Source organism: Erigeron canadensis, chromosome 6 (assembly GCF_010389155.1).
Source record: "Erigeron canadensis isolate Cc75 chromosome 6, C_canadensis_v1, whole genome shotgun sequence".
Classification (NCBI taxonomy): domain Eukaryota; kingdom Viridiplantae; phylum Streptophyta; class Magnoliopsida; order Asterales; family Asteraceae; genus Erigeron; species Erigeron canadensis.
Window position 1 is genome coordinate 34,527,911 of NC_057766.1, and position 15,025 is coordinate 34,542,935.

The following is a 15,025-nucleotide window of genomic DNA, read 5'->3' on the forward strand; positions in this document are numbered from 1 at the left end:
TTTTTTGTTTAAAATGTTGGTTGTTTGTGAAACCATTGCCAAAAAATGGTCAAAATAAAAACACAAAATAGAGGTAGTTCGGAAAAAAGGTTCAAAAAAATGGTCAAAAATATATCTAAAGTGTTTGCTTGTTTCTATAAGTAAAACTTTCTTATATTATATTTACTTTAGAATACTTTTTCATTTTTTATGATCCTGTTAAAGTCTAAAACCAAAATGCTTTGTATAATTATGATTATAACGAAAATGGTGGTAACTTTATCGATGAAACATATTGTATTTTGACTAGAACGACATGTATGATGTGATGGATCATCTTAAATTTATATACTCAGGAGTGAGGACATAGAAACAAATGGTACGACATCCGGCGTTATGGGCTGACAACTAAAAAACGAGGGATAGATCGTAATAATGATGCCCAAATACATACGATAAATGCAATTACTATTACTACTTATCATTATAAGCAAAAAACCTTATATATAATCATTATTTGCGGAAGATGTATATATTGTATTGTATTTAATTTTATTTTGAACATTTTACTTTTTGTATATATACAAAAAAGTATACTAAATAGTAACTTGTTAGAATGATGTCAATGGTCACTCTCACGCCTAACCATGTCTAGCCATCTACCAATAATATACTGTCACTTTATTTTATGTTCAGTCATCTACCAATAATATATTGTCACATTATTTCATGTCTAATTCATGCCTAGTCATGCTTAACTTATGACAACCATGTCTCACCATCCCTTTACTATTTGTCTGCAATCACACCCTCTCTCATATCTCATGCCTAGTCATGCTTAACTTATGACAACCATGTCTCACCATCCCTTTACTATTTGTCTGCAATCACACCCTCTCTCATATATCCCTTCTTAAATAATTGATTATCTCTCTCTTCAATGTCTAAGCGGCAATGTATGCCGAAATCACTCATGCCTAGCCCATGCCTCGTTGGTAGCGGTGTTTACCGTTAGGCATGGGCATGCCTAGCCCCATATTTTTATCCAAGTAAGTGTATATGAGGACATGAGGTTGGAAAACAAAGGAAACAAAAGGAGGGAAAAGTAAAAAAGTTTGGGCGGTGGGTTTTTTCTTCTGACGCGTTGTCAGATGGTGCAGTAGTAGTGATGATAGTAATAAGTATCTTTGACCGCCTTTCCTTTGTCTACTCTTCAAACAAACCGCCAGGAATTGACCGACATCGTCCTTTTACATATATCATTTTTGTCTTTTTGAAGAACACCCGACAAAGGTAATTGTGGGTAGCGAATTAGGCCTAGACCGTCCACGAATCTAAGGCACAAGTCTTGTTTTTATGAGTAAATTGTGGATGGTAAAAGTATCATATGATATCTTTATCCCAAATATCATATGTGAATATAAATTATTGACCATTTAACATTTAACGACTAATAAAATACTAGTAAAAAGTTATATTTGGACGGATTGAGATTCTCTAATGTTACTCCTGAAATTAGAGTAACTTTAGAGAATCCTAATCTGTCACTGTATGAAGCGACATAGTAGCATCAATGGATATGCATATGCAATCGTAAACTAGCAACAGAAACACACAAATATCTAGTCAACTATTCATTAAAATAATCATCAACTTTATACTTGTATAACACTTAAACGGCATCTAAATAATGTGCAAAAATCTATGAAGCATAACACTCGGATTTCTTCTACATATTTGGTGACATGTCCTACTGTCTAGGTGCCATCGGCATGGCTGGTTGTTGGCTATAGAAACCACCTTCTATTTGATAATTCTGGTAATTATCTGGATATGAAGAAACGCCATTGGTTGGGGGGCCAGCAGGCGGAAATCCAGGCATAGACATAGTTGGTGTTTGTTGGTTCATGCCATGGGCATATGGTACCGTCCCAGGAGACTGCATGAATTGAGACATTGGATATGGCTGCATTGGTGGCATTGGTGGCATAGGTGGGGGAGATGATGGAGGCGGTGGTGGTGGATCTTGAGACTCTGGGTGTGGGAAAGGTGGAGCTGGTGGTTGAGCATTTTGTGGTGACGGTATGTAAGGTTGAGGTTGGTCGTTCTGGATCTTGTTTCTCTTTGATGGATAATCATTTGACGGCGACTCTTTAATAGAATTGCGAATTACGCCCTCAGATGCTAGCGACGAGAGGACATAGGTGAGCATCTCAGCTGAAGATGTTGACGCCGTGAGCTTTGCTGCCACTGCAGCAGCCGCAGATTTAGTATCATCAGGATGAGATGTTTGTCGTGTGTACATCACAGTGGCAGGCTGTTCACATGTCACAGGAACGTAACCTTGTACGTTGGGTGGGTGAGTTTCTTTCATAGCCTGATCAGGTGGGGATTGAATGCCATTAGGATTACCCAATTGCCTGCAGAGATTATCAGCCTTTTCTGATTGCACATGTGCAGCCTGAAAACACAAGAACATCGCAAGTGTTATTAGAGAATCAATAGTTTTAATAATAATTACGATGACTAGCGATGATAAGTAGCAGATCAACAGACAATAAAAGAAAACTAGAAACCAACAGTGGATTTTCCAAGGCAATCTATTTGTCACAACTTGATCTAAAAAAACAAAGATTGATGTCTACTTGGATATCTGTAATACTAAAATGTGGAAATCTCAGTCGATCAATGATGAATAAGTTGAGTTGGCTGATGATTTATCTTGAAAAGCTGAATGTAAAAAATTGAGCTAAATAGGGAATATGTCACGCAGGTGGAAAGCCCCGTGAAGTCTATTTTTGAAGATAACTTCTTGCATTGTTTTATTCAGAGTTTATATTTATATATCACATATTATAATGGTAACAAGTAACAACATCGTTTCTGTTGATCTGTAATAATAATGAAAACACAAATTGTTGATAATTATAATGTACAAAATGATGGACAGTAAGTGTTTGTAGGTCAAAGTAGCCTGGCTCAACCCATTTTAACCCCTATACCTTATAACTAACCAGCAATTCAATTTTGCTACCTACATTAGTAGCCATGGTTATTCATAACAAACTACCTAAAGGGAATCCAATAGCTGAACACAATAACTAACAAATAATTGTGATCAAAGTAAATATAAGATGCAAAAGTAGCCTACCTGGAGTTGACTACGGACTAAGTCAAGCTTCGTTTCCTGAAAACAACAAAAATGGAAGCCATCATATACAGGACAAAAAGATATGAATATAATATTCTTAAAAAAAGTACACATTTTGATGCGAACAACTAACCTGCTCTTGAAGAGCGTCCCTCAAATAAGACATGAGATTTATTCTTGATGATTCAGCAGCTGTAAGTTGCTGTATACACTCCCTCAAGGCAGCATGCTGCCCCTTAAGCTCGTCCACAACACCTGACCCATTTGCTATTGATATTATAGAAAAGAAAAAAGTAAGATAAGTATATACCAACGAAACAAAACAGTGACAACTATTGCGAAACAGAAATCACCGAAATGTAATATAGATAGAAAGAAATTGACAATCACAATTATCACAAATAAGAAGTATCCCAAATCTAATATCTCGGCCAATTTCCTTGTTCACAATTTCAACTTGTTTAATGCTCCTAATATTCTATTAAAAATCTTTTAGATATAACAAACACAAAACTGATAATCACAAAGACGAAATATACCAGATTTAATATCGCCACCAATTTCCTTGTCCACTTTCTCAACGCAGCTAATGGCATTTCTGCATTTACCAATCACAGCATCTTCATTGACTTGACTAGCATATATAGTTTGATACCCTGAAACTATCTTGTCCAATGCATTTCCAGCAGGCTGATTCCAATCAAGATAAAGCAAGAAACTTTAACACAAATACAGTAATAGATTTAATGCAGGAATAGAACAAATGATTTACCAGTTTCGTCCCTAGCTGCTTCCCATTTCTGTCACTCGTTTCCCGGTGCCTTCCAACAAGTTCTTCCTTCAGAACCTGCCCTCGAGAACCAAAAACCTTTCTCTCGTCTAAAATGTTGACCTGTGGAAATGACAAGACCATATGTTAGATTTAGGAAATGTTCAATTCATTTTACAGTGTTTACAACATCAAAGAAAGAAAATTAAGAAAATAATATAGCTCTACGCTTGTCAATAAGTCACAAAGGAAGCATAATGAAGGAGGGGAGGAGGGATACAAATACATGAATTATGTAGACAGCATACAAAGGGAACATGAATATGAAAAAACGTTCATTTATTTCACAAATTCAATTTTTAAATCCATGCCATAAAATTTCCCATCTCTTACATGATAAAACTTTAGCCCAGTCTATTTGTTTCGACGGTTATATATATCTCCCCACTCTATAAAAGATAAACACTATTAATATTATTCCCTTTAAAATATAGCATATTTGTACAATTAAACATACCGAATCACACCACATATCAATTTCTAGATCATTACCATATAAAATTCATGTATAATTAATTTTCATCTGGGCCACTGTTTCTATTTGCACAATTGTAAAAACTCAAAGAAGCCTGTAAACTTATCAGAAGTGCTTGCTTTCACTACATGCACAATTGTAAAGACTCAAAGAAGCCTGTAAACTTATCAGAAGTGCATACTTTCACTACTTGCATGATAAAAGACAATAACTTTTATGCTGAAATATCTTCCTCTAGAAGAACAGGACAAATATATATTATTGAATTAGGGGTTGGGTATTGTAAAACAAGTATTAAAGTAAAACAAATAAGACAAGATTTTGACCATTAGATCATGGTTAGATTGATGCACGAAGATTCACGAAGCAATTGATGCATAATGATTTCCGTGATGCACGGTGATCTTCAGTAAAGAAAAACCTATTGTTTTATTTGTTTTACTTTAATAGTTGTTTTATTTTACCTAAAATCTATTGAATTATTTACCATTAACCAATATACTGTATTATTGTGTTGGTTATTGATCAACCTGGGGAGGAGGTCACTGTGCAGTTAATACTTAGAGTTGTTGCAGATGTTGGCCTTATTGTAAGTATTATCTTTTGCTCTGTTTTACCATTTGCATGTTTCTACACATTTTTACAGTTATATCTTTGTGTTAAATAACACAATATAAAGTTCAGTTATCTGGTCTTATCCAAAGATGAGATGCACATGAAGTAAATAACATTGTTTGAGTTCTTAATGTCCATGCTTTTCTCCAGGGACTTTTTAGTCAAGAGCAAAATGATTAAAACAGCATACCAGGCGTAATGCAGAATTCCTTCCCGATTCATCCCCATGGTCAATCACATCACGGAGTGCATCTGGAAGAACCTTCCAGAATTCACCAACAAACTCTGCACCCTTTCTCCTACTATTCTGCAAAATGTCGTTTGCAAGATACAGAAAAGCCAAGCGCTGATCACGAGGAGAACAGTGGAATTGTTTAGCCCAAGTTTCCACCACTTGTTTTGCCTTATTCATATGAAATATACACCAATGTGACAGAGCTATATCTTGTTAAGGAGAACAACATCCAACCTAAAATTTTAGTAGGATACTCTCGCTACTAGAGTATATAAACAGCACGTTAAGTTGGTAAATATGCTACCTTCAATTCTGTAAAATACGATGAAAAACTTATAAAAGTCAAACAATATATATATATACTTTAGTAGGATACTCTCGATGCTTTGCTGTGAACTATTGAGCTTGGCCAGCTTCTCAACCAATATTTGTGGGTTAAATGCACTTCCCATTGTTTATTTTGGTTGAGTTCCAATCCGCTAACAAATTATACAACTTCTGACGGTCAACCTTCACATCACAGATTTTGAAAGAAAAATACCGTTAGGATGAACGGAGATACAATTCAACAGTTACCACCTTACTTATTTAGATCTTAGTAGCGTAATCTATTACAATTAGTCTCACTGAACAATACTCATATTATACAAGTTCATTTACAAGTTAGCAAGCGAAAATCTCCAGACTACTTACCTACATTCTATACTACAATATGGATCAAATCGTCAAAACCCCGTCCATGTTTAACATTAATAAAACCAATACAAACATACCAAAGCACTCATTTTTCCGACCCGGTAAAAACATGACACAACAGGCCTTCTTACACCGCCGACGGAAACCCAGCCGTCAAGTAATACTCTTTTTCATATCTGTTTCCAAATTTAAAATACAAAACTACCTAAAATGATCTATAGGTCACAGCATTGGGTTATTACTATTCTAATTTATTTTAAACTTCATAAAACTACAGATTGCAAATTAACAAAGTAGATAAATTTATTTAACAATACATAAGAGTAGCTTCAATGCTTAAACATTAGAATGTGTAACCAACAAGTTAATATACTCGTATTAAATTAATCATAACATATAAAATACCTAAAGGATAATAATTTGAAATATAGTCTCGTAGAAAATTACTTGGGCACATAACTAGAAAGATAACAAAAGGCAGTTACTTTATCAGCACAGATAAGATAATTCGAATTTTACGGCCAATTTTAACAATTAATATGTCAAGGATAAAGCAATTTAACAACAGCTAACAGAAAAACAAAAATAAATTAAGTAAAAAGAAGAAAAATTACCTTTACGGCGGATGACCTGATTATTATTAATAATTATATGATTATTATTATTATTATTATTATTATTATTATTATTATTATTATTATTAATTAATCGATGTTGATGAAGGATTAATAAATTTCTCCATGAAAGAAGAATAAATAAAATGGGAGGGAAAATATAAAATTAGGGTTTAAAATTGAATGAAATTAGGGGAAATTGAAATAGGATTTAGTTTTATCGTGGTTGTGGTTTTGGGGTTTGAGAGCCGAGGAAAATAAAAGGGGAATGAAAACTGGAAGGAGGAGGTTATTCGAAACCCAAACCTTGAAACTCTTTAGTACAGTATACGTCATCATCGGTCTAACACGGGTTAAAAACGGGGCAAATAGATGAGGTTATTTTTGTCCAACCTTATCGACAAAGTGACGCTTTTTATTGAGAGATTAATACGCAACTTAAATCGTTTTCGAGCTTTTTCATGTGCATCTAGCGGAATTTCAAACTATGTTATATGAATATTTTTATTCTGAAAAGATGACCTTTTTCATTCAAATGTACACGACCTAATTAATACCGTATGTTTTCTCATCAACGGAAAAAGTTTTACGGCGCCATTAGAAAACAACTCGTATACCTGACGTACGTCCACCAAAATGTGTTGTTTGTGGATGCATGAGCTGACTTTTGGAGGCACGAGAAGCCTTTTTTGATGACAGCTTTTGTGGGTATTGTTAGTTATTTGAAGACGAAGGTTTTGATAAATGGGGGTAAGACGTAACTTGAGCCGATATTTACTAGATTTGAAAAATAAGGTTGTATGTTTATTTGTTTTGGTGTTAAGTTTCATTTGTGAAAAAGAACGACCTCTACTTTCATTTGAGGGGTACACATGTCCAGTTTTTAATTGCTAAAAGGCGACTTTTTTAGTTTGTAGACCCCATCCACGATTTAAAGCATGTTTGTTTTTTTTAAGCATTAAGTGATTGAATAGATTGAATGACTAAATAATTAAATAAGTTGTTTTTTTTTTAGGCGTCTGGTGACCCTACCAGTTTTTTAGTAAAATGATCACACTTTTTGCAGCGAGGGTCGCTGCAAAAAGTCAGTGTACGAAACCGTACACTGTGGACCATCAACTCAACAGTGAACACACGGTTCTATATATGGAAACAATTAGTGTCCGAAAGTTGCACTATCGTTTTCAATTTCTTTCTACTTGTTCCTTCTATTTCTATATCATTGTTCTTTCATTCACAATCTTCAGTATTATTATTATAAGTTTTAAATTTATATATATATTATTGTTTTCATCCGAAAGTTTAACTATCGTTTTCAATTTCTTTCTATTTTGTTCTTTCTATTTCCATATCATTGTTTTTTCACAATCTTCAGTATTATTATTATCAGTTTTAAATATATATATATATATATATATATTATTGTTTTCATTTATATATATAGATATAGATATATAGATATACATTAGATTTTCAATATACTATAAATTGTAGATCTTTAGTATTATTATTATAGTTTATCATCATTTCAGATGGATTTTGAAAGTATATGGGGCGAAATGGGTGCGGAAGGTTTTGAGCTTCACTTAGAAGAACCTGATGAAGAATTTGACATACCAGAGGCGGCCCCTCATTTTGACTACGACGCTAGGGTTTTTCACACCGATCAGGTATCCTTGTTAACTTTAAAAAAAACTAATTTAGGCAAATATCATTATTAGTTTATATTTTAGTAGTAATTTGTGTGTTTTTTGTTAAATTTATTGCATATTTAAAATGTTAGATATTTATTAGTATACAAATTAATGATAATTTTTTTAAAAAAAACTAATTTAGGAAATATCATTAGAATATTTATATTTTAGTACTATTTAATTTGTGTTTCGTTGTTATATTTATTGCTATTTTAAAATGTTAGATATTTATTAGTATACAAATTAATGATAATTTTTATAAAAAAAACTAATCTATGCAAATATCATTAAAATATTTATATTTTAGTACTATTTAATTTGTGTTTCGTTGTTAAATTTATTGCAATTTTAAAATGTTAGATATTGCATATTTAAAATGTTAAATATTTATTATTATACAAATTAATGATAATTTGTTAAAAAAAAAATAATTTAGGCAAATATCATTAAAATATTTATATTTTAGTACTATTTAATTTGTGTTTCGTTGTTATATTTATTGCAATTTTAAGATGTTAGATATTGCATATTTAAAATGTTAGATATTTATTAGTATACAAATTAATGATAATTTGTTAAAAAAAAATAATTTAAAATGTTAGATATTGCATATTTAAAATGGGAGCTGATTTGCTCAAGGTAATAATTACTCTGCACAAGGAAAATATTATCAAATGACTTTAAAACGTTTTTAAGTTGCTCGTGTCGAAGTCGATCGACAGGCGGCCCTTTTTCGCAAACTCAGCCTCCAAATTTAAATTTTGACATGGCCCCCTCCCCTTTCCCTTTCGTGGGGCTAGAAAAAATTAAAAAAACAAGTTAGTAAAAAAAATATTAAATTAAAATATGAATTATAAAGAACCAAATTCTAAAAAGACAAGTTAGTAAAAAAATATTAAATTAAAATATGAATTATAAAAAAACCAAATTCCTTACCGCCGCTGCCTTTGCAGCCCCATGTAATCTTCCACCATGGTCGATGTGGGTCTTCATTGCCGCCATCACCGCCATGGTAAGTCGCCATCTATACTGCAAAATACAAATCATATTATACGTTTTTTGCAAAATACAAATCATATAACAAAATTATCACAAATTTAATTACTTTTATATATATCTTTTTTACTTGATAATAATTTTTAGAACTCCATTTATACAATATAAATTTACTTTTATACTTTTAAATTTAACTTTATAGTAATTTTTAATACGTCTAAGGTAGTTTATTTAATCAAAATTTTTAATTCAAATTTTTAAATAATTTTGTATATTTAGTTCAATACATATATTTTTAACATAATCTTGGCTATTTATTTTAATCAATTTTTTAACAAATTTTAATCTACGTCATTTTTATTTTGTCAATATTCTAACCAAAAAGTAAAACACCTAACACTAATGACTAAAATATTCTAACAAATCAATATATTAACTTTTTAACTTAATTTTTTATACTTTTGAACTTAATTTTTATAATTAATTTTTATGTATATTTTTGTTGAACTAAATTTTATTACGTTTTTTATACTTTTGAACTTAATTTTTATGTATATTTTTGTTGAACTAAATTTTATTACGTCTTAAGTAGTTTATTTAATCAAAATTTTTACATAATCTTGCCTATTTATTTTAATCAATTTTTTAACAAATTCTAATCTTCTTAATTTTGCATTTAAAGATATATATTCTAACAAATCACTAACAAAACAAATTCGTGGCTCCTAACAAATCACTAAATTATCAATAAATCAAAACTAACTATACTAACAAAACTAATAAATATACAAAAACTATACTAACATACCAATATTCTAACAAAACTAATAAATATACAAAAACTATACTAACATACCAATATTCTAACAAAACTAACTAATTAACAAAACTAACAAAACTAATAATAACATACCAATATACTAACAAACCTATTAAAATCCTATAAACAACTAATAATTCTAACAAATTAACAAAATTGATATATGTACAAAAACTATACTAACATACCATGGAGGCCCGGATTTTTTCACTTTTTGCAGCGAGGGTCGCTGCAAAAATTAGTAATGGTCTAGATACTAAAAAATACTGGTTTGGATATTGGGAAAAACATAAAATACATACCACAATTTGAAAGGCCCGAATTTTTTCACTTTTTGCAGCGAGGGTCGCTGCAAAAATTAGTAATGGTCTAGATACTAAAAAATAATGGTTTGGATATTGGGAAAAATATAAAATACATACCACAATTTGAAATGGCTTGAAAATTTGGGGAAGACGACCGACCGGAATTTGGGGGAGGATAATCCCGACACTGGCGGTACTGCGGCGGCGGTGGACGACGGCGGCGGCGGGCGGTACTGCACGGTGGTGGCTGGCGGTGGACGGTGGTGGCTGGCGGCGGTAATGCAATGGATGGTGGAGGAAGAGAAGGCTGGGGGAGGATAATCCCGACACTGGCGGTGGACGGCGGCGGCGGCGGGCGGTACTGCACGGTGGTGGCTGGCGGTGGACGTTGGTGGCTGGCGGCGGTAATGCAATAGATGGTGGAGGAAGAGAAGGCTGGCGGTACTGCACGGTGGTGGCTGGCGGTCGACGGTGGTGGTGGCTGGCGGCGGTACTGCAATAGATGGGTGGAGGAAGAAAAAGTGTAAAAAAATGTTATAATTTGAAGGGTGGAGGAAGTGTAATCTGAAAATGATGGAATAGATGATGGGTGGATCGGTTTTTAAAAAGGCGTCGGGGTAAACTTATTGCAGCGACCCTCGCTGCAATAAGTGGAGAAACGGTCGGGTCAAACATTTAAAGCGGTGAGTGGAAAGCTGACGTGGCGAGGGTTATTGCAGCGACCCTCGCTGCAAAATGTGCCTGGTCAAGTTACTAAAAATGGTGGTCGAGATACGGGGCGCGTTTTTTTATCTATTAAGTCTTTGATTGACTTGATGGGTTAAATACCTTTTTATTAGGGAACTGATATTCGTACCACAAAATTTAATTAATCTACTATTTTTATGCATTACTTACTTGTACAGTTTGTTATAATATATGTACAGTGTAATAGATGTATCAAATGTTGTGGTACGATTATCCCTGCCCTTTTTATTATGTCCATTAAGTCTTAAACAAACCGGACCATAATCTATGTCATCCGTAAGTAATATTTTGTACAAATTTTGGCCAAAGTGATTATTAATCTTTATCTTAAAGTCCTTTTTGCATGCATGAAAAATAAATCAGCAATATATATGTAGAGCCATTGTTCAATAGGAGGTTTTTTTCTCCTTTCTTTTTCTTTCTAGTTTTTCAAATCCCCACATGAATTCAATTAACAAACCCACATAAGAACCCTAATTGCATTTGTATTGGTGGGTCATGCATTTAAGAATGTGGGGTGGTTTGAAGGGGGTGATTGATGATAGGTGGGAGAAGATGGGAGGATTAATATGTTTGTGTTTTCCAGGTCGTCAGAAAGTTAATCCCGACAATACCATTGTTTCCAAGGAACAACATAATAACTTGAAGGCACCTCATACCGTCAAGAGTCCAACAGGTCTCCTTGCAATATATGTGTCTATGTATACGTATGTATTTCTTTCTTTCTATTGTCTTCATTTTTCTCTCGATCTATGTATATGTCCTATTTAATTCACATGAAATTGATTTATAAGGACAGCTATTAATATCAAGATTTAAAATTTTACCAACTTAATAGTACGAGTAATATTTTAGGCGTGCACCATGACGTACCATGATGGTTTAATTGTAGGATTTCAATTTCTGTTTTGAATGCAATGTATTTTAAATTCAAAATCTCGCTAAATTATTAAGAACAGTTTAGCATGAGCAACGTAAAACGTGACCGCTCTTTCAACAACTTTTAGTTTTCAATAAAGCGGATTGAATTCCATCTTTTTGATATTGGATCTTATACATGATATGAAATGCAGTTCAAAAAGTGGATTATGAGAAGCCTGAAACGAAAACAAACGAGAAAGAATCAAGAACAACACCGTCATCTTTGAAGATTCGTGATCCTGCAAATAGTAAAGTAAACAAGCAAAGGGAATTCAGTTACCAGGAACTTGTAAAGGCTACAGATAACTTCAAAAGTGGCCACTTTATTGGGGAAGGTGGGTTTGGGGAAGTATATAAAGGAAAGCTAAAAGACTCAAACCAAGTAACTGACTTTCTGTACCTTTACACCTTTGATTTGTTCGCTATAACGTGATGTTTTTAAATTTTAACTTGCTAACAAAATGATCAGGTTGTAGCTGTTAAAAAACTAAATCAGGATGGTTTGCAAGGGAATAAGGAATTTCAAGTTGAAATCTCGATGCTTTCACTTGTATGCCACCCAAACATTGTTACTTTGATTGGATACTGCTCTGAAAGTGATAAACAACTTATTGTCTATGAATTCATGCCCTTGGGGTCCCTAGAACAACACCTACATGGTAATGCGTCGTTTCTATATTGTTATTTGGAGACGAGGTCGTCTTAACTTTAATGCCAATAGGGTGAATGTTTTTAGGCCCCTAGACTTTAGGCCTAAAGAAATCGCCCTATTTTGTAAGACCCGTATAGAAAGTTTGTTTTAGGCTTCAGAACACTTGGATACGCCTTGTTTGGAGTGTCAGCAGTTTTGACCCCCTTAGAGCTAATCAATATTGGTTAGTAGTAAGACATGTCAAATAACAAAATTAGTTAAACTTGAAAATGTTTTACTGGGTTGCAAGAGCCAAATATCATATAAAGTATACTATTAATGCATGCAATTTTAGACTCTTTATCCAAAGAGTTAGATTGTCATTGCAGTGATATTGGTTTAAAGCATCTTGTATGTATGGGAGTTGGGAAATAAGGGAACAAAAATGTGTTTTTTGGGCAACCAACTAACCCACATTAAAATGGCCCTTTCGACTCCCTTATTTTATAGTGACAGGATTGCACTCACTTATTCTAGTTCTTGGGCAGATCCTAAACCGCATATGAAGCCACTCGATTGGAATACACGAATGAAGATAGCAGTAGGTACAGCCAGAGGGCTTGATTACTTGCACAATCATTGTGAACCTAGCATCATCTACAGGGACATGAAATCAGCCAATATCTTATTGGGGGAAGGGTACCACCCAAAGATTTCTGACCTGGGTTTGGCTAAATTCGGGCCATTAGGAGATAAGTTGTACGTCTCAACCAGAGTAATGGGCACAGTGGGCTATTGTGCACCCGAGTATGGGTTCACGGGTCACTTGACCATAAAATCTGATACATACAGTTTTGGGGTGGTTCTTTTGGAGCTAGTAACGGGTCGACAAGCAGTTGACAAAACAAAGGAAGGAGGGCAGTATCTCATCGAATGGGTACATTATTTATCTAACTATGTGTATAAACATATATTATGCGTTAGGGGTTGGATAATTAGTTTTATAATATTTGCAACATAATTTGTTTTATAATGGTAAAATCATATTGCTTATTTACCCCACTTAGTATTTATATAAAAATACATAATGCATTAGGGGTTGGAGTATCATTTTATAAATATTTGAATGATCAATAAAAAATAGTGCAACTTTTGTTTACGTATAAGACTATGCATATATCCTTAATACTGAAATATTAACATATTATATAATCACTTCAAGAATGCAAATTCAGACCAGCAGACACCCCCTAAATCCATTTTTAGGCAACGTTTTCAGCTTGCTAATCATTTTGTTTTGATGTTTGTTTAGGCGCAACCAATGCTGATAGATAAAAAAGGATATGTGAAACTAGCAGACCCGAAGATGAATGGGGAGTTTATGCAAAGATCGGTAAGAAAAGCAGTGGAGGTGGCATTGATGTGTATGAATGATGATGTTGAAAATCGACCAGACATGAGTGAAGTTGTCAATGCATTGGATATCGTTGCATATTTGTCTGATCCGCATGTGGTTGGTGATCATAATCAAGATTCGGGGGAGGATGAAGATGACTTGTTTAAACAAGAGAAGGAAGAGAGAGCAAAGGCCATAGCAGATGCCAAAATTTGGGGAGAACAATATAGAAATGAAGAAACAAGGCCAACACGATGATAGCGTTTAAACCAATTCAATTTCCACATGTGAAGATGAAAATGTCAAATCCTCATTATTCGTTCTTCTTCCTCAGCTACTTTGATAACAAGATGATGAAACATAGCAAAAGTGGAAGGATATGCAAGGAAGGGAATAGAGAAAGAAGATTGATCCACTCATTGGGGTTGTGCGACAGAGGAATGTGTATATGGACACGATGAAAATATGAAACCGTGTGTTACTACTTTGATATGAGGGAACCCAATTGTTGGTACTATGATTTACTAAGTGTTATCATATGTTATTGAAGAAATACAGCCACGCTATCTATCCGGATGCACATCAGTAGGTAGGTGGTAGGCAAGTTGGTAATAGATAAGCACATACATGAAATTGTTATTTCTAAAATATTTAATTAAGTGTGAATTTCCAAAATGAATTTATACATTAATGTGGTTAAATCTAACATGGCAAAATGGATGGGTTGGATATTATGTAACATTTCTGTTCTTTAGTCACCTATTAGTTATAGAATCTATTAATGGTATAAAAGTTTAATGCCATAATATTTATTATTATAGAATCTATCCTTTAGGAATATGATTCAAAATCATCTGAATCTTCTTCTAGTAGTCTTTTAGATCACCCTATCATACAATCTTTGTATCTGCAGTCTTAAAC

General features: G+C 33.4%; 2 protein-coding genes across 2 annotated transcripts; one reads left to right on the forward strand and one right to left on the reverse strand.

The window, feature by feature from the left end:
* Positions 1 to 1,588: 1,588 nt before the first annotated feature.
* LOC122603650 (regulation of nuclear pre-mRNA domain-containing protein 1A) lies at positions 1,589 to 6,940 on the reverse strand. Its single transcript, XM_043776418.1, has 8 exons — positions 6,595 to 6,940; positions 5,661 to 5,794; positions 5,240 to 5,487; positions 3,903 to 4,022; positions 3,670 to 3,820; positions 3,264 to 3,397; positions 3,131 to 3,166; positions 1,589 to 2,440 (listed from the first exon to the last, which is right to left on the reverse strand). The coding sequence occupies exons 2-8, from the start codon at positions 5,734 to 5,736 to the stop codon at positions 1,730 to 1,732; spliced, it is 1,476 nt and encodes a 491-aa protein (XP_043632353.1). The 5' UTR covers positions 5,737 to 5,794; positions 6,595 to 6,940; the 3' UTR covers positions 1,589 to 1,729.
* A 5,617-nt stretch (positions 6,941 to 12,557) lies between these two features.
* On the forward strand, positions 12,558 to 14,362 carry LOC122604768 (serine/threonine-protein kinase PBS1). The gene is made up of 3 exons (XM_043777637.1): positions 12,558 to 12,736; positions 13,257 to 13,645; positions 14,021 to 14,362. Exons 1-3 carry the CDS (start codon positions 12,616 to 12,618, stop codon positions 14,360 to 14,362), a joined length of 852 nt encoding a protein of 283 aa, XP_043633572.1. The 5' UTR covers positions 12,558 to 12,615.
* The last annotated feature ends 663 nt before the right edge of the window (positions 14,363 to 15,025 follow it).